This window comes from Canis lupus, chromosome 6 (genome assembly GCF_011100685.1).
Source record: "Canis lupus familiaris isolate Mischka breed German Shepherd chromosome 6, alternate assembly UU_Cfam_GSD_1.0, whole genome shotgun sequence".
NCBI lineage: Eukaryota > Metazoa > Chordata > Mammalia > Carnivora > Canidae > Canis > Canis lupus.
The window spans coordinates 5,964,927-5,990,886 of record NC_049227.1 but is presented as its reverse complement, the minus strand read 5'-3'; the positions used below and the strand labels follow the sequence as shown (position 1 = coordinate 5,990,886).

General features: G+C 55.2%; 1 protein-coding gene across 2 annotated transcripts in view; it reads left to right on the top strand.

Moving 5' to 3' along the window:
* The window catches only part of CLIP2 (CAP-Gly domain containing linker protein 2), a 72,190-nt gene that overhangs the window by 28,265 nt on the left and 17,965 nt on the right, over positions 1–25,960 (top strand). For both annotated transcript variants that reach the window (XM_038539074.1, XM_038539075.1), the window contains exons 4-9: positions 5,908–6,470; positions 14,422–14,546; positions 16,064–16,277; positions 17,207–17,404; positions 18,227–18,330; positions 19,904–19,964. In XM_038539074.1, the coding sequence (XP_038395002.1) occupies positions 5,908–6,470; positions 14,422–14,546; positions 16,064–16,277; positions 17,207–17,404; positions 18,227–18,330; positions 19,904–19,964 (1,265 nt within the window). The remainder of the gene's footprint in view (positions 1–5,907; positions 6,471–14,421; positions 14,547–16,063; positions 16,278–17,206; positions 17,405–18,226; positions 18,331–19,903; positions 19,965–25,960) is intronic.

Below are 25,960 nucleotides of genomic sequence, written 5' to 3'. Positions count from 1 at the left end.
GCCTGATCTCTAGAGGGGCCTCTGAGACTCTAGAGGGAGGTGGAGTTGTTTCTTCTGTGGAATTACTAGATATGATGAATTACTGGATTAGGGGCTATGGTGAGGGGGAAGGGGCAATGAGGACTTGTGCTCTGAATAAATGGGCGTTGGGGGATACACTCTCTGTACAATTGGGGTGTACAGAGGAGGAGCTCCTGCAAGGGGTCACTGTGATCTAGAATGTCAAGTGTGAAGTCCTAGGGGACTTCCAGGCAGGGGCAGCTGTTAGAAGGGCACGTCTGGTAGCCAGGGAAGGGATCTGGACTGGAGAGCAGTTGGGGCTCAACTTCTAAGTCTTCTCTTTTACAAGGAGAATGATTAGCAGGGACAAGGCAGCATGTAAGCAGTAGCTCAAGGTGCAGGAGTGGGTTAGGTTGTAGGGGGAGCGCTCCCAGGGCTCCCCAGGTCCCGACCACAGAAGGGGGACATTCCTCCTGCCTCTCGCCCCTCCTGCTCCCTGCTTTGGAGACAGAGCAGAGACTTGGTGCATCTCGGTCTTCTATCCTGTCCATCATTCAGGGAGTCTATAGAGAGAACTAGGATTTTATCGTATCTGTGTTTTTGAGGTTATTGCTCTATGGTGGAAACACTATATAATCTCTTTTCAACTCTGTGTTCAGCGACACCATGCTGGTAGCTTGAAATTGACCACGGAAATTGGCAAACGCTACAAATTGGGGTTATTACTTTTCTCCTGGAGACCTCATTGGTAAGCCTTTCCCAGCACCCCACCGGCTGGAACACAGGTGGACAGAGGACCACCAGGGGGGCAGGCATGGGCAGAGGAGGCAGAGAGGAGTCCAGAAGAGCAGAGAACCAAGTAATGTAAATACAGCCCCACTTGGTGTTTTGTTTTGCTTTGTTTTGTTTTTTTTAAAGATTTTATTTATTTAATCATGAGAGATACACAGAGAGAGAGGCAGAGGCATAGGCAGAGAGAGAAGCAGGCTCCATGCAGGGAGCCCGACGTGGGACTCGATCCCGGGTCTCCAGGATCACGCCCTGGGCCGAAGGTGGCGCTAAACCGTTGAGCCACCTGGGCTGCCCTCTTTTGTTTTTTAATAAAATTTATTTATTTATTTGAGAGAGAGAGAATATCCAAGCAGACTCCCACTGAGCGCAGAGCCCGGCCTAGGGCTCAATCTCATGAGTCATGAGGTCACGACCTGAGCCGAATCCAAGAGTCCAGTGCTTAACTGGCTGCGCCCCCCAGGTGCCCTGAAATACGGCCCCACTTTGTGTGTGTTTTTTAAGGTGCGCAGTATATGTATGCCCGTATGTGCACAGGATAAAGTCCGGAGAAACGTGTTCCAAGATAATAACTGTAATTGTGTTTGTATGGTGGAGCTATAGATGCTTTCCTTTTTTCAAAAGAAGTCAGTGACTGTATTTTTTTCTGCAGTGGACATGAATGATCTTATGTAGCATGAACATTTAAATAGAAGGAGAAAAGCTAGTTTGTGGGAAGGACAGTGGGTGACCGCAGGTGGGGTGTCAGTGGGGGAATCTGTTATTTTGTGGGCTGGGGGTGGTGTTTGTGGCTCGCAGGGAGAGCCACTGAGGGGGGAGAGGCGAGAGATAGTGGGGAGACCAAAGGGGGATAGAGGTTGGCTTCTAAAAGGAGGAGAGCGTTCATAGCTTTCCTATAGAAATGAAGGGCAAATAGGTGGGCTCAGGGAGGTGCAGAGGTGGGAGGGAGACCCTGTGAACCAAGAGCTGCGTGGAGTGAGCCTCTGTCCTTAGTGGAAGGAATGGGACGGGAAGAACCATGGCGGCCCCTCCTTCTGGGAACGGGACCAGCTCTGAGCAGGGAGCTTGCATTGAGGGGCTGCTGGCCTGGCCACTAGAGTGTAAGCAGAGCCCCTTGAGCTCCTGTTTAAGTACCGGAGGCAAGCATACAGGTGGAACACAGGTAGATCTCTGGAAGGATGAAGCGGGTAGAGGGCGATGCAGGTGGACTGGCTTTTAGGAGAAGCAGTCAGGGAGGGCTTCTCTGAGGAGGTGAGGAGTAAGCTGTGTGACTGTCAGGGCAGAGGTTCTGGAAGGCGCTCCTGCCCCCATTCACAGTGAGCCTTCTCTCTCCAGCCCCAGGCCCCCATGAATCTAGCTTGTTATCTGCACCCCATTTGTCAGTGCCTGTAGTCCCTAGCGTCTGACCCTGGGTGCTTTGGGAATGGGGTCCCGGGCAGCTGAGATTCGGCAGGTGTGGGCAAGTCTCTCCCCACTTCCCCAGGCAGGGTGGGACCCAAGCTGCGGCAGGAGCGGGGGGAATGTGTTCTGGCCTGGGCATCCCTTCCACTGCAGCAGGCCACCAGCTGCTGCTACCCCCCCCCCCCCCCCCCACACACACACACCAGGCCCCTCAGCCTTTTTCCTCAAAGTCCTGCTTTGAACTTGAAACCAGCAGTAAATTCCCTTGTGCCTGGGGTCTGGGAAAAGGACCAAGTGTTACACAGAGGGTTAAGTTTCTTGCTACCCTTTGCTTTCTTGGGGGCTTGCTGGGTGTGGGGGCCAGGCTGCTCCATGCTGGGGGGCTCGGAGGGAGGGAGGCCCAGGCCCTACCCTCAGGGAGCTTCAGGAACCTGCCTCAGAGACCCAGGGGGTGTGCCGGGGGAGCCAGCCAGGTCTGATAGCTCTGGGACAACAGGTGGGACAGGAGACTGTGAGGTCCTGGCTGTCTCTGCTCAGCCCTTGGTTGCCCTGTGTGGAAACGGGCCCAGATAGGGAAAAGGGCTTGGCCAGGCCTCGCCCATGGGTTGCCTATGGCTCCCTGGAGGGAAGGGGGCTCTCTCCAGGTTTTCCTTACCTTCCCAAGCCCAGGCCTCTGGAGGCTTTCCAGTGCGAGTCAGGGATTGGACGGGGGTTTGTCCCCACCAGGCTGGGGCAGCCCAGGGCGCCAGAGAGGAAAAATGATGTGAAACCCCCAAGTATGATCGTCGCGACAGGCCTGGGACCTGGATTTTAGCAGCTGCTGGAACAGCTGGTCTCTGGACTGTGACCCTGGAAGGGGCAAGGGTGGGGAAGAAAGATTACCTGAGGGCCTGCCTGGTTCGGGACAGCTGGGGAGGGCGACAGCTGGGCGGGCAGCTTCTCGCCAAGAATAGCCACACTTGGTCCCCCTCGACCTGGGACCCTCCTCTGTGCTCTAAGCATCAAGGCCAGGTAGGCACAGCTGCCCAGATCAGTTAGCGTGCATCATAGAGCCCCAGGGCACGGGGAAGCATTCTAGAAACGGATAAGGGAAGGGTGCGTGCCATACACACGAGCACATGGGGGCCTGGCAAGGGGAGGGCTTTGAGCCAGACCAGCTGGGCTTGACTCCTGCCTGGGCAGCTCTGGACAAGAGTCATGACCTCTACTTCCTAATCTGCACGATAAGAATATAACGTAGAGAAAGTATCCAGTCTGTCGAGGGGCGTGCCATCGGCACTTCATAGGTGGTAGCGGCTATCTTAATAACCATGGCGTTGGCTCCGTGTTGACGGACCCCATGGCTCCTTGGGCAGTGTCACGAGGAGGGGAGGGCTGGGCCATATTCCAGTGTGTGGCTTCCTCCACCTACAGCTGCTTTTCAGAGCAGCTTTTCCTCAGGAAGTTGCTCACTGGATCTGTAGGGGGTTGGGAGGGTGGACAGACTTCCCAGATCCCTGCAGAGTTCCTTATAATACGGGGTTGCCCTAGATCAGGACTGGGGGCCCCCAGGAGCTCAGCTCCGGGCACAGGGAACCAGCAGGACAAGGTCCAAGCTAATGATACTCTGCATGTTTTATGCCAGCTGCAGAGAGCTCAGCACCTGCCTCATTTTACTCAGAGGAGAGCCACTCGCTCAAGGTCACCAAAACCTGTCTGGAAGCCCTTCTTCTGCCTCCTGGGGCCCTTTGTGGGTTTTTATTTTTATTTTTTTAATTCTTTAGTCTTCATATAAGTTATTCTCGTCAAAACTTGTATGGGCCAGGCACTGAGAACAGCCTCCCTGGGGTTCCAGGGCCTGCTTCTCAGCCACTGTGGCATCGGCCTGGTGGGGCCTGGGTGGTGGAAGAGAGCCTTGGGTCCCCCACCCCCACACAGGGGTTTTCTCTAAACAAAGTAGAAGGGAACATCCCTACATGGGATGGAGTAAAAGACAAGTTGGGGTTAGGCCAGATTCTAGAAAATGCACCCATTTTCAAGCAAGTCCAAGGGATTTGGGGTGATTATAGTTTGAGGCTTGGCACGGTAGGTGCTTTAGTGCACATTTTTTGGTTTGATGTGTATCTGGGCCCTACATCAAGAGCCAGAAGCCTGTGGCCAGTAGGCTCTGCTGCCTGTTGCCTGGGAGCCTAGATAAAGTACCTGATCTCTCCAAGTCTGTTTCTTCATCTGTAAATCAGAGATAACAAAAATCACCTCGCAGGATTAACCACGAGGGTCAGATGAGCTGCTGTATGTCCGCCTCTTAGCACAGAGCATCAGTGAATGGGAGTGATTACTATGGTTGTCAGTGAAGTTCAGCAGTGAAGCCCGTTGATCTCATAAGCACCTAGGTCACAGTTCAGATATCCCCTTGGTCAGGACCCCCCATCTGGCTGCCAAGGCCCTGGGTGCCACGTGCTCCCCGTTACCCCTGCCAGTGACCCTCAGAGAGAACCTGTGGGGCTGGTCTTGTATGTCCGGCTTGACCTTGGACTTGTGTGGCTCCCCCCAGCCCCCAGAAGCTCTGGCTTCCAATCTTAATACAGCATCCCGCCAGGCCTAGTGCCCAGGGCTTCTTGGCCTTGGCTGAGAGGAAGAGTGTGGTGGGAGCCACTGCCCTGCGGCCCCTCCACTGGCTGCCTCGGAAAGGACTAAAAACATAGGCAGCTCTGTTGGGGGTGTGGCAGCATGTGCTTGCCTCCTGTTCCCATCTCTGTTTCACAAAAGCATCAGTCTCTGGAGCAGAGAAGGAGTCCTCCTCTGTTTGATGCTATGTCTGGTGGAAAGTAGAAGGCAGCCTCCCAACCTTGCGGTGCAAACAGGCCGGCTTCCTGAGCCCCATTGCACAGGAGGCCCTCCGTGAGGCCCAAGGGCCAGATACACACAAAGCACGTGGGGTGGGGCCCTGCTTTGTCTTTCACGAGTGACCTTGAGCTAGTTGCTTGCCTTCCCTCCCATCTTTTCAGCGGGCTGTAGAACATCACGGCCCAGGCTGGGGAGACAGGCCTCTACCTGGGTTTCAGTCCCATTTCTGCTATGTGGCCTCTCTGAGCCTCAGGGTCCTTTCTCCTCTAAAGAGGGGCTAGGCCAGGGCACCCCTGAGTCCAGAGAGCCAGAGTTCAGCCCCAGGAATGTGGGCTTGAAGGGCTTGCCTCCCACGCACTCCCCCCTTACTTTCCCTGCTCTTTGCAGCCCTGACCCTTTGGGCTGCAGCTCAGGTAGGGGAGGTGAGACTCGGGAGTGGAGCAAGACAGTATTCTGGCCCCTTCCTGCCCCGAGGTGTCTGGTTGTCACCAGCTGTCAAAGAACAGTCTGAGATTGTTTGGTGGGGCCCCCAGCTGACTGGGGCAGAGGCGGAGGGATACAGAGAGCACCCTCAGGCTCTGAGTCCAGCCGGAGGCCATAGGGGGGCCTCAGTTTAACAGCCAGGGGCTGGCACCCACTGGGATGGGCAGGTGGCTGCAAGTAACCCTCGAGAATGGGTTCATTCGTGGGTGCCCCTGAGTGGTGAAAGGTGTTACTTCCCAAGGAAGCACTCTGCTGAGCTTTGAATCCCGGGAACCCGCTGCCAGGGTTAGGAGATAGGGTGAGACCTCGGGCTGCCCAAGGCCCTGTGGCCAGCCACACCTGCCTCAGTTTCCCCACCAGTTAGGAGGTGCTCAGGGCCCTGACCGCTGCCTCTCTCCCGCCCCACAGGCTCCCCCCTGCACAAGCAGGCCTCGGGCCCTGTGGCCCCCGCCGCTGCTGCCGCCGCCACCACCACTGAGAAGCCAGGCCCCAAGGCGGGCGAGGTGGGCGATGACTTCCTGGGGGACTTCGCGGTGGGCGAGCGGGTGTGGGTGAACGGCGTGAAGCCGGGCGTGGTGCAGTACCTGGGCGAGACGCAGTTCGCGCCGGGCCAGTGGGCCGGTGTGGTGCTGGACGAGCCGGTGGGCAAGAACGACGGCGCCGTGGGTGGTGTGCGCTACTTCGAGTGCCCGGCCCTGCAGGGCATCTTCACGCGGCCCTCCAAGCTCACGCGGCAGCCCACGGCCGAGGGCTCGGGCAGCGATGCGCACTCGGTGGAGTCGCTCACCGCCCAGAACCTGTCACTGCACTCGGGCACGGCCACACCGCCGCTCAGCAGCAGGGTCATCCCGCTGCGGGAGAGCGTCCTCAACAGCTCGGTCAAGACGGGCAACGAGTCGGGCTCCAACCTCTCGGACAGCGGCTCCGTGAAGCGTGGCGACAAGGACCTGCGCCTGGGAGACCGTGTGCTGGTGAGTCTCTTCCCCCCAGCCCTGCACACGGGACCTCTGGGGTGGGGGTGGGGGGAGAGGGATATTTGGAGGGGGTTGTGGCAGGATCCAGGTTGGGGCGCCCAGTCCTCATCAGAATCACAGAGTGACCAGGGACACAGGTAAAGTGAGTTCTGGAGACTGTTGCTACATGACCCTGGGCAAGTGTCTTAGCCTTTCTGGGCCTCAGCTTTCCACTTATAAAATGGGTTGAAATGCCTCCAGCTGGTACCAGGATACTTAGGGAAGTGCGCCTTGGGTATTAGCTCTGCTAATCATCCACTGATCCAGCCTACCAGCGTCCATGAGCCAGGTCTGTATTGGAAAAAGCTGAGGACTGCAGTGCTCAAGAGCTCGGGCCCAGGGTCAGGTGGTTGAGACGCCTAATCAGCTGTGACACGATGATCACTATTGCCGTGGGGCCTGGGGTGGAGGGGTTTTGTTCTGTTTGCAGAGGGAATTATGAGAGGCTGGTGCAGTAGCATGAGCAGATCCATGCTGTTAGCACATCTTGCTTGCTACTTCGAAGGGACAGGATGGGAGGGGTCAGGAGTGGAACAGGGGAGTGTCCCTGGGGGCTGCTTATGGGACTGGGAGGCTGGACTCTCAGTGTCCTGTCCTTGTGTTAGGGCTCTTGTCTGCTGTTCCTACCATGGCTCCCAGAGAAGCCATCCCTGCCTGGCCAGCGGGACCCAGGCACGCTGCCTTACAGCCTCATTGAGCTGTCTCTGGGGATGCCCAGGGCCCCTTTCCCCATGACCACAACGGGGAAATTGGGTACAGGTTTGTGCCCTTTCTGCTACTGCCCAGCTGTGTGATGTTGGGCAGGTCACTTAACTGACCTTCATCCCCATTCATTCATTCATTCATTCATTCATCATCTGTCCATTCAGCAAAATGAGCAGAGAGTATCATGCTGCTATAGTTGAGAGCATTAAGAAGGTTGGTGGAAGGCTGAAGTCTTCACAGTTATTAAGGGCTCTGTCCTGGCAGGGCCTGGTTAGTGTCATGTGAGTGCCCTCAGTGTGGTCTGCAACCTCTTTGGGGTAAGAAATGGAGGCTCAGGGTGTTGGCCAGCTCTGGTTGGTCCCCATGCTGGGGGAGCAGGGAGGTTGAACCCCAGTTTGATCCTGTCTGGAATTCCCCCTTGCATCTGCTCCCCCTTCAGGGAGTGGAAATGGGGTGTGCAGGGCAGGGGGCATACAAACCTGCGTGGTGTGGGCATTGCTCTAGACGTGTCCACCAGGTCCTAGCCTACCAACAGGGCCAGCAGCAGCCAGCACAGATGGGCCCTGTGGGCTTTCCACTGCTTTCTTGGGGGCATACCTCACCCTGTGCCTTGGGCCCAGCACTTTTTGTACCAAGTCTTTTTTTTGCGTCCTGCCCACTACCTTAGAAGGTGGGAGTCATCCTTCCATTTTACAGATGAGAAAACTTGAGCTCAGCCCTGGATCACGCAGCCTGCTCAGGATCATAGAGCCATGAGGTGATAGACCATTCATTCCTCTATTTACACTCATCACCTGTGACTGCCCTAGAAACTGCCTTGGATTCTGGGGGGGGAGAAGAATTTGGATACGGGATTTGTTTCTGCTGAGGGGATGGAGCCCCTTGTGGCCCCATCCCACCCTCATCTGCAGCTTTGCCAGGGTTAGTCCTGTAGCCCGGTGCACTGCTCACTGCCAGGATCCAGCTGGCTTGACTGACCCCAGAACTTGCTGCTTCTCCTCTGTGCCTGCTGTAAACACCTGCCACGTCACCTTCCTGTCCCTACCCCAACCTTAAAAAAAAATTATATGTTGGATGCAGGTGACTATGGAGGCCAGAACTTATTTGAGGACAGGGACTCTAGGAAAATGCCCCCAAAATACTGCTTTGCAGATTTTCTAAATCGTGTAATCCTATAAATGCATTATCAGGGCCCTTCCCAGGGAAGTGGAAGCAGCCGGTGTAGAGCTCTGTCAGCTTCACCAGCTATACAAAACCTGCTTCTGAGCTGGGTCCAAGGCATGAGCAGTATTTGTGTCCATTACATTATGCTGCTCTTCAGAGATACCTGTGGCTCCTGGTTTCACTGGGGCTTCTCCGCTACCCTCTGGGGTCCATGCATGTACTGGCTAAATACTCATGGCTGGGTTATTGATGCTCTCTGTGTCTCAGCTTCCTCACCCGTAAGATGGGATAATAGTTCACCTACCCTGTGCGCAGTGTTTAGAAGGGGTGTGGCTCCGAGTGAGCTCCCGGAAGTGTTAGCTATTGTCTGCATTAAAGTCCATGAAGGGCAGTCCACACGGCCACGGGGGTCCCAGGTGCAGTGAGGTACTCAGGGCTCAGAGAGCCTCCCTGAGGTCGCACAGCGGCTCGTGATGACCTGATGGCCTTGGCTGTCATTGGTCAAGCACTTGCTGGGGCCCACAGGCCGGTTGCCCTGCCTCTGTCCTTTCCTGCCTCTCCCCTGCCCTAGGACACACAGGAAACCTTTCCGACCAGAGCCTGGACATCCTCCAGCCATGAGCCATGCTTTTCTGACCTCCGCCTCTGCACCCACCACCCTCAGCTCTCTGTCTGGGGCCCCAGCTGCCGGCTCCTACCCACCCCTGCGCAGGACCTCTTTCCCCGCCATGGCTCCTCTTTCCCTGCACATCTCCACTCACTTGCTCCAGCTTCACCCACCTTAAAAACCAAATGATCGCTGACCCTGTGTTTTCCTTCAACTATGCCCACTTCTCTGTCCTCCGTCTCGCCAAACCCCTTGAAAGGCCTGCCTGTGCACCGGGTCTCTACTCCCGCTCTCCTGCACCCTCGGCTCTGGGGACACCGTTTCCCCCAAGGCTGCCGGGGATCTTCACGTTGCAAATACAGCAGCCCGTTCTCTGTCTGGCTTTGTTTCACCCCCGACCCCAGGCCTAGCAGAATCAGCCACTGTGTGTCTCCCTGCCTCCTTTTAGAAGCACTTTCTTCCCTCTACTTCTAGGATTCCACACCTTCTCCTGGTTTCCCCTGCCTCCCTGGCCACCACTCCCTGCTATTCCCCTTCTCAGGTCAGTGCCGGTCAGAGCTCTGGCCTCAGCTTGTCTCTCCCCAGTGTTCTTCGTGTTCTTCTGTCCGGGCCTGGGACTTAGGATAGTCACACTCAGGCTTGGATCTCCAGCGTTGGCTGGTCTGTCCCATCAGGCTCTTATTCAGCATCCCCACTAAGTGTGTATGATTTTCCTGTGGCTGCTGTAACAAGTGCCACCAACTAGGTCCTTAACAGAAATTGGCACTCTCGCAGTCCACAGGGCCACCGTGTCCTGTCGCAGTCCACAGGCCACAGTGTTGTCCACAGGGCCACCGGCTTTCCAAAAGGTCAAGAGAAGAATCTGTCTCCTGCCTTTCTCTTCAGTTTTGGAGGCTGCTGGCATCCCTTAGCCAGCAGCCACATCATCCCAGCTTCCACCTGTGCCTTCATGCTTCTTACAAGACACCAGTCATATCCTATTAGGGCCACCTTGATGACATCACCTTCACTCAATCCCATCCAAAGGATCTTACCTTTATTCTCTTTATTTTTTAAAGATCTTCTTTATTTGAGAGAGAAGAGAGATCACGAGGAGGGAGGAGGGGTAGAGGGAAAAGCAGACTCCCCACTGAATAGGGAGCCCGACACAGGGCTTGATCGCAGGATCCTGGGATCATGACCTGAGCCAAAGGTAGATGTGTAACTAACTAAACCTCCCAGGTGCCCCAGGACCTTAGTTTTAAATAAGGTCACATGTATAAGTATGGGGGCCAGCACTTTAGTGTATCTTTTAGGGGACACAACCTGTCACACATATCCAAAACAGAACTCAGTTGTTTATCCCCCTACACCTGTCCCTGACCTGCTCCTCCCTATCGTTCTGAACACACACCTGTGTCTCCAGCTGACCAGGCCAGGAACTTGGGACTCGGCCTCGTGCCCTGTTTGATTCTCCTCCCTGACCCTGGGACCCCTCAGGAGGGCTCTGCTGCTATCTCTAAGACACCCCCAAATCCATCCCCAGCCAACGGTGTCCTCCCCCCAGCAACTCCTCTCTCTTGGACAACGGATCTGCCTCCTCCTTGGTCTCCCTGCCCCCACCCAGGTCCCAGCACCCCAGAGGCTTCCATCTCATCTGGGAGGCAACCCATCTGCCTTCCTGTGGCCCACCATCGGCTGACTCAGAGCCCCTCCCTCCATCCTGGCCAGGCCTGACTGCACCTGCCTACTTTCCTTTCCTCTCCTCCAGTGTCTCGGGCTGTTTCCAGCTCCAAGACACTGTCCCCAATGGCTTCCCACTTCCTCTTGGCTTCTCACCATGGGCTCTCCGCAGAGATAGAGGCCTCTGATGTCACACTGCCCAGCACCTGCCAACCACCTGGATTAATAGCATTTATTCACTTCCTCCCCTACTGCCTGTTTCCTGCCATAGCTGGGAGCCCCACGAGCAGAGGTCTTGGCCCTTTTGTTCACGTGGCTATGCCCTGAGTGCCTACAACAGAGCCTGGTGCCAGGAAGGTGTTGGAACATACCTGCTGGATGCAGGACTCAGGGCCCTGTGGGTGGTCCTGAGCCAGTAAGACCCCGCTGGCACCATGTCCCTGTTCCACAGGCCAGCTGAGCCCCAGTGTCCCCTCGCTGGCTGTCGTTCAGGTCAGCAGCTGTGGACACCTTCAGAGAGGACTTCCAAGGGGCTTCCCACTGCTGTCCCCTCCATTCCCTGAGAGCGATCCATCTCCCCGACCAGCCTGCTTCCTGCCAACACCCCCATCCCTGCTTCTGTACCCTCCCTCCCCAGCACCCTGGCACCCCTGCTCCAGCCTCAGACAAGAGCCCCTAGCTGTACCCTCAGCAGCCCTGTGAGAGGGGGCTGGTTTGCTTCCCCTACTGATGGCAGAGCCAGGCAGCTCTGGGACCCTTTTCTCTCATCCTGTGGGCGACACCCTGATCGGCGGCTGAGGTGGGTTAAGTGAATCACCAGTTTTGACTTTCCCAGAGGAAAGTCCCTCAGAGACAGATGAACTGAGCCTGCTCACTACCATTGCTCCCTGAGAGCCAGGACCTAGCTGGTGGTTGGCCCAGCCAGGAGAGACTTGGGCCCAGAAAACCCACAGGTGGTGGAGAAGGGAGGGGTGGGACCCATCCCCAGGGAGGCGGGGGCCTGGTGCACAGTCGGGTATTTTCTTAGCGGGCATCAGGGGCTCTCACGCACTGCTGGTGGGGATGTAGAATTGCACAGCCACTTCACAGAGCAGTTCAGCCATTTCATACAAAACCAAATGTTCTCTTACCATCCAGATTCAGCAGTCATGGTCCTTAGTATAAACATAAATGAATTAAAGATATACCTACACAGAATCAGGCACACAAATATTTATAGCAGCTTTCTTCATACCTGTTGAAAATTGGAAGCAACCAAGACATCCTTCAGTAGGTGAGTGGATAACAGAACCATGCTCCATCCAGACCGTGGAAGGTTCTTCAAGACTATCAGGCTATGAAAAGACATGCAGGAACCTTAAATGCACATTGGTTAGTGACAGAAGCCCATCTGAAAAGGCTCCATACGGTGCTTTGATGCCAACCCTTGACATTCTGGAAAAGCCAAGCTTTGGGGATGGTAAAAAGATCAGTGGTTGCTAGGGGTTGAGGGAAAGGCGAGATGAACGGGGGCAGAAAAACTACGTTTTTTGATCCTGTGATGGTAGATACTTGTCATTATACATTCGTCAAAACCCCCAGAATGTCCACCACCACGAGTGAACCCTGATGTTAACCATGGACTTTAGTTCTTAATCATGTGTCAGTAGTGGCTCCTCATTGTGACAAATGTATCACACTAACACAAGGTGTTAACAAGAGGGGACTGTGCTGGGAAGGAGGCAAGTGGCTATTACTGGAATGCTTTGTACTTTCTGCTCGCTTTTCTATAAACCTAAAATTGTTCCCCAAAAGTCTATTAATTTTTTAGGAAATTAAATACTAAATGAATTAAGAAAATATTAAAATATAATACATAAAAGAGGCAGATCCTTAGTCTGGAGGCAGGGCCTGCCACACCCAGAATGGGGGGGGTGCGGAGGATGAGTGTCCCAAGGTGGTGCTGACCTGGCGGGGGGTCAGCGCCACATCCATCCCCTTCGGAAGCCTTTCCACTGTTACTGCCTTGCTTCCATTTCTGAGGGGAGGGAGTGACAAGGCAAAGACTGGGGTCTGGGGGCAGCTGAGGATCGAGGGTGAAGCAGGGACTCCCTGGGGCAGCCAGGGGTTAGTAGTGCCACAGACCCCCACCTGGGGGTGAGGGGATCCGGGACGGTGTGGCCTGGTCGTTGTGCTCAGCTAGGATTGAAGAAACAGCAGAGTGAAGTCCACCAGACTCTGCCATTCACTCACTACTCTGAACCTCAGGCTCTTCCCTAGGGGTAGGGTAATGCTGCCCACCTCATAGAGTTATGAGGTTTATATTTTTTAAGATTTTATTTATTTATTCATGAGAGACACAGAGAGGCAGAGACACAGGCAGTGGGAGAAGCAGGCTCCATGCAGGGAGCTCAATGTGGAACTCGATCCTGGGATCACGACCTGAGCCAAAGGCAGACGCTCAACCACTGAGCCACCCAGGTGTCCCCCCATATAACTCTTGACTCCCCAAAACCCTAACTACTAATAGCCTACAGTTGATGGAAAGCCTTATTAATAACGTAAGCAGTTGATTAACATTTATTTTGTATGTTACATATGTTAAGTGTGGTATTTTTACAATAAAGTAAGTGAGAGGGCAGCCCGGGTGGCTCAGTGGTTTAGCGACGCCTTCCGCCCAGGGTGTGATCCTGGAGACCTGGGATCGAGTCCCGCGTCGGGCTCCCTGTGTAGAGCTTCTCCCTCTCTCTGTGTCTCTGCCTCTCTCTCTCTCTCTCTCTCTCTCTTTCTCGCTCATGAATAAAGAAAGCAAGCAAGCAAGCTAGAAAAAATATAAGAAAGTCGTAAGGAAAAGACATTCAAGGTACTGTATCATATTTATCAAAAAAATCCACGTGTAAGTGGACCTGTGTTGCTCAAGGGTTGGTCAACTATATAGAAAAGTGTAATTTTAAAAAATTTAAGCTTTTTAAAAGTAATAGTCACACTTACTGGCTTGTCTTGTGAGTGTTTTTAAATTACGGCAAAATACACATAAAATCGAGCTTCATAACCATTCTTAAATGTACAGTTCAGTAATATCAAGTATATTCACATTGCTGGGCACCCAATCTACAGGTCTTTTGCATCTTGCAAAACTGAAACTCTATTCCCATTAAACAACTCCGCATTTCCCCCTCCCCCCAGCTCCTGGCAACCACCATTTAACCATTTTTAAGGATGGTGTTTATTGACACTCTAGTGTGTGCCAGATGCTGCACATAAGTACTTAATCCTCAGGGAGAAATTTTGTTTAATATTTTCATTTAGTTATTCATGAGAGACACAGAGAGAGAGGCAGAGACACAGGCAGAGGGAGAATCAGGCTCCCCGTGGGAAGTGTGATGTGGGATAGATCCCAGGACCCTGGGATCACACCCTGAGCTGAAGGCAGACGCTCAACCACAGAGCCACCCAGGTGTCCCTCCTCAGGGAGAAAAATTAAGGAAAACAAATGCTTTTTACAGATGAAGATGCTGAAGCTCAGAGAGGTCAGGTGACTCAGCCAGGCTCACACAGCTGGTACATGGCAGAGTTCAATGCAGATCTGTCTGTGTGTCTCCAGAGGGCTTGTATGGGACAGCCCTGGGAAGCCCTGGTTCTCCCCGAATCCCTCCCCACTGTCCTAGGGCCGCTCCTCTTCCTCCTCCATCTTTCCTGTCCCCTGCACACTGGAAGGGAGAGATGGGCCCATGCTGTCTCCGCCTGTGCCCACCGCATCCTCCGGACCCGACTCTCTCTGTGTGCCAACAGGTTGGCGGGACGAAGACCGGTGTGGTGCGGTACGTGGGGGAAACAGACTTTGCCAAGGGCGAGTGGTGTGGCGTGGAGCTGGATGAGCCCCTTGGGAAGAACGATGGGGCAGTGGCGGGCACCAGGTATGTTGGACTTTACCCCAGGGTATCTGGGAGGGGGCTCCTCTTCACCTGGGACGGGTGCTGGGGCATCTGAGGAAGCCGGTGTTGAGGCTCTGGGTGGCTGTGCTAGGCACCACGGTGTAGTTGCCGTCCAAAGCAGGTGGTGGGAATAGCATCCCCATTTTACAGATGAGAGAACAGAGGCCAGAGAGGTCATCGCTCAAGGTCACAGAGTCCCGGGCAAGTGCTAGGGGAGTCATTGATTCTGTGCTCCCTCTTACATGCCACATGTGCCTATGTGGGAAAAGAATGAGGGAGTGGTCCCCTGCCTCCCAGGAGTCCCCCTGGGTGACACAGGGAAATAATCCCACACTGTCCAGAGCCCTGGAGCCATGCGTGGGTTCCAGGTCTCACACCCTCTCTGATTAGAGAGAACTGACTGCTAGGAATGCTGGGTAGGGTCTGGGGCGGGGGTGTGATGTTCTGGGTGAGCAGGGTCTGGCAGGGGTGTGGGGCTAAGGCCTGGTGGCCCCATTGCCTGTGCTGGCTGTCCCTGGGCTGGGTTGTGTGGCCCAGGTGAGGCCATGACAGTTCTGGAAAGGAATGGTCACCTCAGTGCAGGCCAAGCCACCAGGGGAGGAGCCATGCTTCAACCAGCTCTTGCAGGAGAGTAGGGTTTTTGCTTCTGAAGTAGGCTTGAGAAAGGTCTGCTGTGCAGGGGAGATGGCCCCAGTGAAGACCCACCTGCAGGGAGAGGTGGGATGGGGAGGCACTTTCAAGGAGAGGCAGAAGCTGGACTGGCCCAGCTCCCCAGTCTGTGTAGGATCTGTGCCCAGAGAGCTTTGAGAAAAGATAGTCCTGAGTTTCCATGACAACACTTTGCCTTCCTGTTTGCAAGATGTAATGTTTCTCTCAACTCCCTCTTGCTTTCAGAATTCGGGGGGTAGGTTGGGCAGCAGCCCTTACTCCCCTCCCCAGATATCTCCTTTAGGCTTTTATTGCTCCAAACTGGGAGCCCCATGGGCCAAGGGTCATGGGGTTCCTTGGGTCTGGGGTGGCTCAGGGGCAGTCTGAAGAGTGGGGGCTGCAGATATGGCTGGGGCGGGGGCCTCTGAGTGGTGTGTGGGAGCCAAGCCCAGAAGACCAGAAGGGTTCCATCCTGGTATTGCCACTTAACCACCTGTGTGACCACAGGCAAGCTCCTCAACCTCTCTGAGCCTAAATCTCTGCATCTGTGGAATGTGGATAAGAGTAGAGTGGCTGGGGATAGAGATGAGCACTCATGTAAGGGGATGGGCACAGAGTGGGTGCTGGGTCATTGTTGTACCCCCGCTAAATATGCCCGGTGGTTATTTATGTCTGTGGGGAATCTCAGGCCCTACTTACCTCTGTTCCTTTTCTGGGAGTCCTGCCTATTGGTCATGGGGTGAGGGTGTTAGGGCCCTAAGGACAAGCCCCCATCTCTGCTGGGGGAGGCTAGGGATGGCTCCGGGCTGTGGGGCTGTGATGGCAGTGTGGGTCTCTCCTGCCTCCCCCAGGTACTTCCAGTGCCCACCAAAGTTTGGTCTCTTCGCGCCCATCCACAAGGTAATCCGCATCGGCTTCCCATCCACCAGTCCGGCCAAGGCCAAGAAGACCAAGCGCATGGCAATGGGTGTCTCAGCACTGACCCACAGCCCCAGCAGTTCCTCCATCAGCTCTGTCAGTTCTGTGGCCTCCTCTGTTGGGGGCCGGCCCAGCCGCAGTGGACTGGTGAGGGTGGAGCTGGGGAGGGGGACCCTGGGGTGTGTGTGTGCATGCAGGGTGGAGGGGAGGGTAGGGACAGAAAGATCCGGGTGTTCCAGTCTCCCCTGACTTGCTGGTGGGATTTTTGAACAAAGGTGAAAGCTTAGGGGCCCCCATCTGGCTCAGTCGGTAGAGCATGCGATTCTTGATCTCAGGGTTGTGAGTTCAAGCCCCATGTTGAGTGTAGAGCTTACTTAAAAAAGAAAAAATAAGATGAAAGTTTGTATCTTTTATTTTTATTTTAGGATTTTATTTATTTAAGAGACAGAGTGAACAAGAGAGAGAGAGCACAAACAGCAGGAGGGGCAGAGGCAGAGGGAGAAGCAAACTCTCCGCTGAGTAGGGAGTCTGACGTGGGGTTCGATCTCAGGACCCTGGGATCATGACCTGAGCCAAAGGCAGACACTTAACCAACTTAGCACCCAAGCGCCCCAAGTTTATATCTTTTAATAGGAAAGATTGATCCACTTACATTTGTTGTAATTTTTGTATTACTGATGTATCAGTAGCTTAACTCCTTTCCTGGGAGTTAAGGAGGGTCATACAGATATTGGACAGGTAGTATTGGTGGAGGGCAGGTGCAGGGCAGAGAGTTAGGGGTTGCTACAATCACCCTGAGCGAGGGGGGCTGAGTGAGGCTGCCCTGCTGGGCACAGGGCCTTCTGTGCACACTGCATCTAGGTTGGGAGTCTAGGATGTGTGAGGAAATCCACCATGAGCCCAGAGGCTGTGACTCTCCTGAGGGCCAAGAGTTCCCTGGATCTCAAACATCATGATCCCCCCACCCCCTGTGTAGTGCATCTAGGAGCGGGACCCTGGGAGATGAGGCACTGGAGCTGTTGCCCCGATGGTGCTGCCAATCCCTGAGACCTGTCTGCCCCCATGCCTCCCCACAGCTCACAGAGACCTCCTCGCGCTATGCCCGCAAGATATCCGGCACAACTGCCTTGCAAGAGGCATTAAAGGAGAAGCAGCAGCACATCGAGCAGCTGCTGGCTGAGCGGGACCTGGAGCGGGCCGAGGTGGCCAAAGCCACAAGCCACATCTGTGAAGTGGAGAAGGAGATCGCCCTGCTCAAGGCACAGCACGAGCAGGTGGCTGGGCACGAGGGGTTTGGGGGGGGTTGCCCAGAGGGTACCGACAGCCTCCCCGGGTCAGCCTTGTGGGCCACCCTCATGCAGAGAACTGGGTGTGTACGGGGAATCCTAAGAGGATAATGACAACGATGATGATGATGACTCCTCCTCCTCCTGATGATGGATCCAGAACCTGGATATATCATGCTTTTTCCTACTTACAATAGGAGCATATTCTAGGTCATGGAAAATTCTTCCATTTTCGCAGCCACGTTGCCATCTATTGTGGTCTGTGTCCTCACCAACGTGGCCAGTCCCCTGCGGTGGTTCCAGTTACTCACTTTGTCTAAATATACTCATGTACACATTTTTTGCTGTACAGCTGTCCACATTTCATATCGTTCTTTCAAGGGCTTCTGGGAAGGGAGCCCTTGCCCGTAGACTTGGTCTGCTACTGTCACTTGCTTACTCTTTCCTGATGTAGACATTCATTTCCTACATGAAATGAATCCCCATCCCCATTTGGAGTCTGGCTTGGCCCACCCTCAAGTGCTGGACTGATTAAGGCCAGGCTTCCGTGTGCTGCCTTCACAAGACAGCAGGTCATCAGCCCCTGGGTATTGAGGGATGTGGTAGGTGCTGGGGTGCTGGCTATTGGGTGCAGGTGGACCTGAGGTGCCCGCTCACGTTCTGTGCCCAACCAGCCGGTGGGGGTGTGCAGGTGGTCGCAGCGGCCGACCTGGCTCCTTGCATCACTCCGCCTCTCTCGCGGCCCTTCCCCACCTGGACCCCAGTCCCAGGAGGAGGCTGACACTGCCCTGGCCCTCACTCGGGGCCCAGTATGTTACAGAAGCCGAGGAGAAGCTGCAGCGGGCTCGGCTGCTGGTGGAGAGTGTGCGGAAGGAGAAGGTAGATCTGTCCAACCAGCTGGAGGAGGAGCGGAGGTATGCGCCACCCCTGCCCTAGTCCTGGGGGGCATCGGACCTCTGCAGGCCTGCCCTTCATCTGTAAAGTGGGGTGACGATCCCCATCCCTGCAGGCTTGAGAAAAGCACCCCACATGGTGCTAAACATACAGGAGTCACCACATTCCTCCGCTGCACTCCTTCCTTCCTGCCTGAGTGGGGGAGAGGCTTTGGGGCTCCTGCCTTCCTAGCTTGTGGAGTGCATCCTGAGGGGAACACACGAGGGGGGGCCCCCTCTCATGCCAGCTGCATCTGCAGAGCACCCTGCTGGGCTGGGAGCCGTGCATGGAGCTCCCAACTTGGCTGTGTCAGAAGACCGAGGCTCCAAGAAGCAGCTACAGAAGGCCCCTGGAAATCCCTTGCTTCTAGATGTCAGTCAGCCCCTGCTGAGGCCTTCCCTGTGTTGGCTGTTACAGTCTTACCATGAGCCCGGGACTGGGGTGTTGCTTCCATGTGACAGAGGAAGCAGCTGAGGCTCACAACAGGCGAGGGGTTTGCCTGAGGCCACGGGCCAGTTGGCGATGACACCCGTTCTGTCCTGCCCCTGTAGCCGGTGGAGCTGTTTCCCATATGTGGGGCCTCTGGCCTGACTTGGTCCTGGGTCCTCTGGTGAGACAGAGCCTATGGGAGACAGGGCCTCTCCTGGCCCAGGGCCTCTCCCTGGCCCCTAGCTGACACCCAGATTTCTGGGGCCCCCTCTGTCCCCCCGCACTGCCTCATGCAGCCCCCACCCTTTGCCCCCACCTTGGGGTTGTTTGGAGGCTTCCAGCCGAGGCCTGTGAGCCACAGGCTGTTGTTACCGTCTGAGTTCAAGAGAGAAGCGCTTATTTATATCTGCCTGAGACTGTTTTTGGGGCCCACACATCTGGTTCCCATGGCGACATGCAGGATGCTGACAAGCAAAAGACTTGAAGATGTCCTGGGGTTTGCGTTCCAGAGGGACCTGCGTCCAGGCCCCTGGACATACTGGGTGGCCTTGGGCAGGTCTCTGGGCCTCCGGGTCCCCATCTGTGTGCTGGGAGCTGTCAGGAGGCCACAGAAAGAGCAGCTTTGTGAGCCATAAGGCGCCTGTGTCTCCCTTATGCTGTCTTGGCGCTCAGGAGGGTGAACATGTCTCCCCGAGGGTGGCTTCCACTCCTGCAGCAGGGCTGTGGGGGGGCCCTGATCAGGGAGCAGCCCCAGGACCCTGGATTCTGATTTTGAGGGGCGGGGATGAGAATGAGGTTGGCAGGGCAAGAGCGCACCCCCCACCCCTCTCTCCCCACCGCACAGTGGCTAGCACCCCCGATCTTCCCTTGTCCTCCCACCCAGTCCCACAGCGGCCCCAGGGAGGAGGGATGTTGCCTGACAAACCCCCATTTAGAGAGGCTGAGGGTCTCAGAGTAGAAGGTCGGGACTTCTGGAGGTGCTGGGAGGCTCTGTCCCCATCAGCTGGGGCTCCTGGACGGTGCCTTCTGTGCAGTCTCAGCACGGCCTTGGGGTCAGTCTCTGCTGCTGGGAGGTGAGGCCCACTGCTCTGGGCCCAGCCCGCTCAGCCCCCTCTCCCCCTGCAGGAAGGTGGAGGACCTGCAGTTCCGAGTGGAGGAGGAGTCCATCACCAAGGGAGACTTGGAGGTAATGGTCAGAGAACCGCCCCGCCCCTGCCCCTCGCTCTACTCTGCTCCCCGCGCCCCGCCCTGCAGGGCAAATGGTCCCAAGGGCCAGGCAGCAGCTCTGGCCTCCCTGGGAGGGGGCTGGGGACATTTCAAGGGAGAAAAGCCAGAAGGGGCCCCCGGGAAAAGTCATGAGAGACTGGGGTGTCAGAGGTGGGGATGGCTCAGCTCCCAGAGCCCCGGAGGGGCCATGGTTCCTTTGGTTTGGCAACCAGATGGGATGGACCAAGGGAAGCCAGAGGACCAGGCCTGAGGACATAGTGGCTGGACTCCCCTGTCCCTTCCCTCTTTGTTGGACAGTAGCCTTAAAGGTATCCCTTGGGTCCTTCATTTGTCTTGGATTCTAGGAGAAATTTTAGCTGGAAGTAGCTTGTTGTTGGGTCTCAGAACTCAAAGATGGCAAAACAGTCCTGGGACCAGGACCCAGGACTCCTGGCTCCTGAGCTCAGCCCGTGAGGATGAGCCCTTACGGCCCCTCCTCCATTACCATACCTGGACAGGTGGACAGGTGATCTGGTAAAGGTGAACCTTTCACTCTCCATTCCACCCCACCCTCTCTGCGCCGAGGGACTGAGGGTGCTCCCATCAGTTAGTGAAAGCTCCCTACCACCCCCAGCTGTCCTCACCACACCACAGATTTCAGGGCTCTCAAGGCCACAGTTGGGTAGGCAGGAATGCCTCACGGTCATTGTCCTCCAGCTTCCTGGGAGGTGACAAGGGATGAGGATGCCTTGCTGCCAGCTGGGGCAGGGGACAGTGATTTCAGCCCTCTATACGTTGGCCTGACCCACACTGGCCCAACTGGGTCAGTGATTCTCAGACTTGAGAATTGGCGTGTTCAGACAGGGTGCTGAGCCCAGCCCCAGGGTGGCTGTTTAGAGGGTCTAGGTGGGACCCTGAGAATTTGCATTTCTAGCAAGTTCCCAGGGGATGCTGCTCTAGGGGCCATACTTTGGGGATCCCTGCACTAGACCATTTTTTTAAGATTTTATTTTTAAGAAATCTCTGCACCCCGCATGGGTCTCAAACTTACAACCCCAAGATCAAGAGTCGCAGGCTCCACTGACTGAGCCAGCCGTGTGCCCCTGACTAGATCATTACCGAGCTCAAATTGGAAATTATGGTTTCTGATTTTGTGAAGGAGCTGCCTTAGGAGCCCATGACATCACTGCCCAGCAAAAGTGTGCCTCTGGTTGTCCTGTCCCTGGATGACCCCGGCTAGGGGAGGGACATGTGTGATCTGCATAGGGTCACTGCCAGCTGCCCCTCATGGGGCAGTTTTTGCCATCTGCACTTACAGGATGGATGTCGGGGTACAGCCCCGATGTAGAAGCTTTAGCCCAGCATAGGACGTTCTCTTGTACGTTTAGCCAAGGAGACAGGTCACGTGGTTGCATGTGGCTGACTTTCCTGTTGAGTGGCTGCCCTCTTGCGGGGGTTGCCGTGGGCTTTTGGAAAAAAAAAAACACCTGTGCCTGCAAGGGACAGAGACCCCTGCTCCATTCCACAGGAGGTTTACTGAAAGTCTGTAGGGACCTATCACCAGCAGTTCAAGGACCCAAAGCAAGAAATAGCATCAGAAGCCAAACCCATTCTTTCTCTGCTCAGAGGCGTCCCTCTTCTCTTGACTCGTGGTCAGGCTGCAGTCTGTCTGTCTCTCTCCTTGTGTCTCCTGGGCTCCTGGCACATTTGCTCCCTTCTCCTGGCCACGCACCCACCAGCCTCCTGGCCCCGCCCAGGCTCCAGCACCCACCTCCTATAGCACTCATCTTTGTCCCCTGGAGAGAATCTGATTGGTTCCACAGGCTAGCCAGTGGGCTGGCTGGCTTTGGATCAGGTCTGCATCCCAGCACCTTCAGCTCCAACTGGGAGAGGCTGGGAGAGACAATGACAGACAGTGACAGTCTGTCAAGGGGCACTGGGGTCCCCTTGCTGCTGTTTTTACTGTGACCATATTCATAATGACCAGAATACAAATGATCCCAAAGTTCCACTCATCCCCACCCATCTTGAGAGTCAAAAATAAAACCCAGAACATTCCTGTGAGCTCCTGGTGTCCCTCCAGCTGTCACCCCATCTCTCTGCTTGTCCTCCTCCTGGCCTCACTCCCCAGTTCCAGCCTCATAGTCTCCTTCTTGATTTCTAAATGTTGGCCTGTCCCAGGGCCCATGTGCCCCTCTGTCTACGGTGTCCCCCAGAGCTTCCCGTCTGTGTCATTTGGGGTCCTCTGTGAGCTCACGATTCCCTCAGTCTCCCCCTGAGCACCCCACTGGTGTGCCTACTGGACATCTCCCCCAGGAGGAGGGAGGGACGGGCACCTGTGGCAGTTTCCAGAGGCTGCTGTAACAAATGACCACAATTTGGTGGCTTAAAACAATGCAAACTTATTCTCTCACTGTTCTGGAAGCCGAAGTCTGAAATCAAAGGATGAGCAGGCTTGGCTCCCTTTGGAGGCTCTGGGGGAGAATCTGCTCTGTGCCTCTCTCCCAGCTCTGCTCAGGACTCCTTGGCTTATAACTGAGTCACTGGCTGTCCCCACATGGCCTTTGTCCCTAGATGTCCCTGAGTCTCTGACTGGGCCTTCAGATAAGGACACCAGTCACTGGGTCTGAGGTCTACCTTAATTCAATATGACTTCATCTTAACCCATCACATGTGCAAAGACTCCCTCTTCCAAAACAAAGTCCCATTTGGAGGCTCCAGGTCACTGTGAGGTCTAGGGGGGGACACCACTGAGCATCCCAAATGTAACATGTACAGAACACCCGCACCCTGCCCCCCATCTCAGCAGTTGGCCCCACAATCCCACAGATGGTTGCTCAGCTGACTCATCCCTCATCTCTCCATCAGAAATGCTCCTGACCTTGCCCTAGCCTCTGAAACCCTCTTCCTCCCCATGGCCACCTTTCTAGGCCAGGCCCCAACACCTTGCCCTGGACACCCGCGCCAGCCCCTCCTTGGCACCTCCCGTGTCCTTCCACTGGCCATTCTCTGCACTGAAGCCAGATAGCCTTGAAAAATATAGCTTTGTAATTTTCAATGCTGGGAAATTTTAAGCCTATGCATAAGTAGGGAAGAAGGCATGATGTGTGAGCCCTCATCCTTTGCCCATCAGCCGGCTTCAGTGATCATGTCAACCCCGGCCAGTCTTGTTCCCGCCATACCCACACCCACAGCCCCCTCTCAATGTTAGTTTAAAGCAAACTGCTGACCAAATCTCTTAAAAAGATAAACCAGACCCTGCCCCTTCCCTGCTCATACGTCTGGTGCCAGGACCCCAGGTAAAGGTAGGCTCTTCCAAGGTGTCCCAGAGGAGACCGTGGGGGGACCCAGCCCTGCACACCCTGTGTTCTGAGCACGTGGAGCTTGTCTGTCCCTGGACACCCCAAGCTCTGTCTGCCTCTGAGCGGCTCCTTTGCTAATTCCTGCTTCTCCTTCAGGGCTTACCTTCAACTGTATTTTTCAGAGAGGCCACTTTTTTTTTTCTTTTTTAAAGATTTTATTTATTTGATGGAGAGAGAGAGAGAGAGCTTGAGCACATAAGCAGGGGGAGCTGCAGACAGAGGCAGAGGGAGAAGCAGACTCACCCTGAGCAGGGAGCCTGACTCAGGGCCGGATCCCAGGACCCCAGGATCATGACCTGAGCTGAAGGCAGATGCTTAACCGACTGAGCCACTCAAGTGCCCCAGGGAGGGCACCTCTGCCTCTTCATTTTGTGTCCATCTATTGCTCCCCACCCCCAGCTCTATTCTCAGCTCCAACCCTCCTTGCAGTGTACGCCCCTGGGGGATAGGGACCCTGTCTCTTTCCTGCACCTTTATGTCCTCCCTGCCTGAACAGGGCAAGAGCACAGGGAAGGTGCTTCTCCTGGAGTGGGAATCCCAGGTCACAGGCTGGGTACAGGCTGTCTGGTTCTTGAACAGATGTTTGCCACGTTGCACCCTGAGAATGTGTGTGCTCCTTCCCGATGATGCCCGAGCGGGACGTCAGGTCACCGCCTTAGGCTCGACCTTACTGGTGCTCGGTGGTTGTTGATGAATCGATCATCCAGGGGTTCTGTGTATCAATGTTGCTAATTAAATAGCACATGTTAGTCTTCACTTGCATGGGAGTGCCGACGGTAACAGGGAGGGCTGGGCTTGACGCAGAATCAGCTCTGTTGATTTGTGTGGTATGAGAACTAAAGAGAGGTCAAGGGCAGTGAGTGACGTGTGCCTCTGACCTTCAGGAGCCCCTGGTGCTACTGTGGAATCTCCTCCCCTAGTTAACGATTCCAGCCTTTGCCTTCAGTTACCCAGAGGGTATCCCGAGGTGGGAGCTCTGCTTCGCAGGGGTGTGGACACAGTGTCTCTGAGGAGAGGCAGGGCTGCAGGTGTGGAGCGTAGGCAAGGCTTGGCCAAGCTCCTGGATTTGAGCTGCAGCAGGTAAATGGGGATCCCTCCCAACAGGAGCCTCCTTCGATGGTCCATGTTGCTGCTGAAAATCTGTGGCCCGCCTCCATGGAGTCCAGCTGGCTCAGGGGACAGTGGTCTGAGTGCCAGGCCTGGCGCTGCCCCGAGTTGCTGAAGCTTTGTCTCTCCGGAGTAGTCGCTCCCTCCTGTGAAATGGGGAGACGGCTGAGACACCCTTCATGCGTGGGTTAGGTTCTAAAGTTAGCGCATGAGACAGAAGTTGCATCCACCCTTATGCTGCCTCCAGCACCTTGACCGTGGGCATGGGTTTATGAATGTCAACTCCAGGGAGCTTGAGAGCGAGAAGCAGGAACGACATGATGGCCCCACTGCTCGCACCCTGGGCAGTGTCCCAGGAGCAGATGGGTAGCCAGATCATGCACCCCACCTAAAATGTAGCCTTAGGGGTGGTTTTCCATCCCGGATTCCCGTGGTTGAATTTATCTTCATTAAGCAAACATCTGAAGCAACTCCACTGGATTCCACCATGGAGACCCCAACCCGCAGACCAGGAGGCTAGAAGTTTGGTTGATATGGCGCGGGTAGGAGGGGTATTCTTTTGGGAGACCCAAATAAAGCTGTCTTGGAATTGGGAAGCTGGGGGAGGTGGGGGGCGGTGCTTTTTCTTGCTGCAGGGCCAGCAGCACATCATATATGATCCTGCGCCCCCTAGCGTGGGTCCTGGGCTGAGCTGAGCTGTGGAGCCCACCCTCTATGGGGGAGAAGGGTGGAGACCACCCCCTGACCCCTCCCACCCCGGGGCTGACATCCAGACACCATTGTCAGTCTGTAATTTCCTGGAATAGCCTGCGCATGGCTGCTTGTTAGCACTGTGGCACGCTGCCCTCTTGAGAGAGGGAAACAGAGAACTTTTGTAGTTGTTCTGTTAGGAAAATTCGCAGAGATAAGATCATAGGCCAAAGCACATAAACATCTCTCTAGCTTTGTAGGAATCGCAAGTGTTCCTCCGATGGGTTTACATGTCCCCATCACCCTTGCTAGTGACGGGTATGCGTTCTTGTTTTTATGCCCGTGTGCAGTGTGGCTAAGTCCTGCCTCTTCAGACTGGCAGTACAGATTTGCTTTATTTACTTTTTTAAAGATTTTATTTTTATTTATTATAGAGACACACACACACACAGAGAGAGAGAGAGAGAGAGGCAGAGACACAGGCAGAGGGAGAAGCAGGCCCCATACAGGGAGCCCAACGTGGGACTCGATCCCGGGTCTCCAGGATCACACCCCAGGCTGCAGGCGGCGCTAAACTGCTGCACCACGGGGACCGCCCCAGATTTGCTTTAAACTGCTTCTGCTGGAGGCTGAGGAGGACCCTCTGGCTTCTCCTTACGATGAACTCAGGCTCCAGATTGCCTCGGGTGCCCTGGAGCCAGCTCCCTTGGCCCCTGCCACCCTTGGAAATCTGTTATGAGAAACCCAAATGCCAGCCTGGATGTCCTGAGAACGTCTGGCTTCATGAACGTGGGCAGCTAAAACAAAAGTGTTCTTA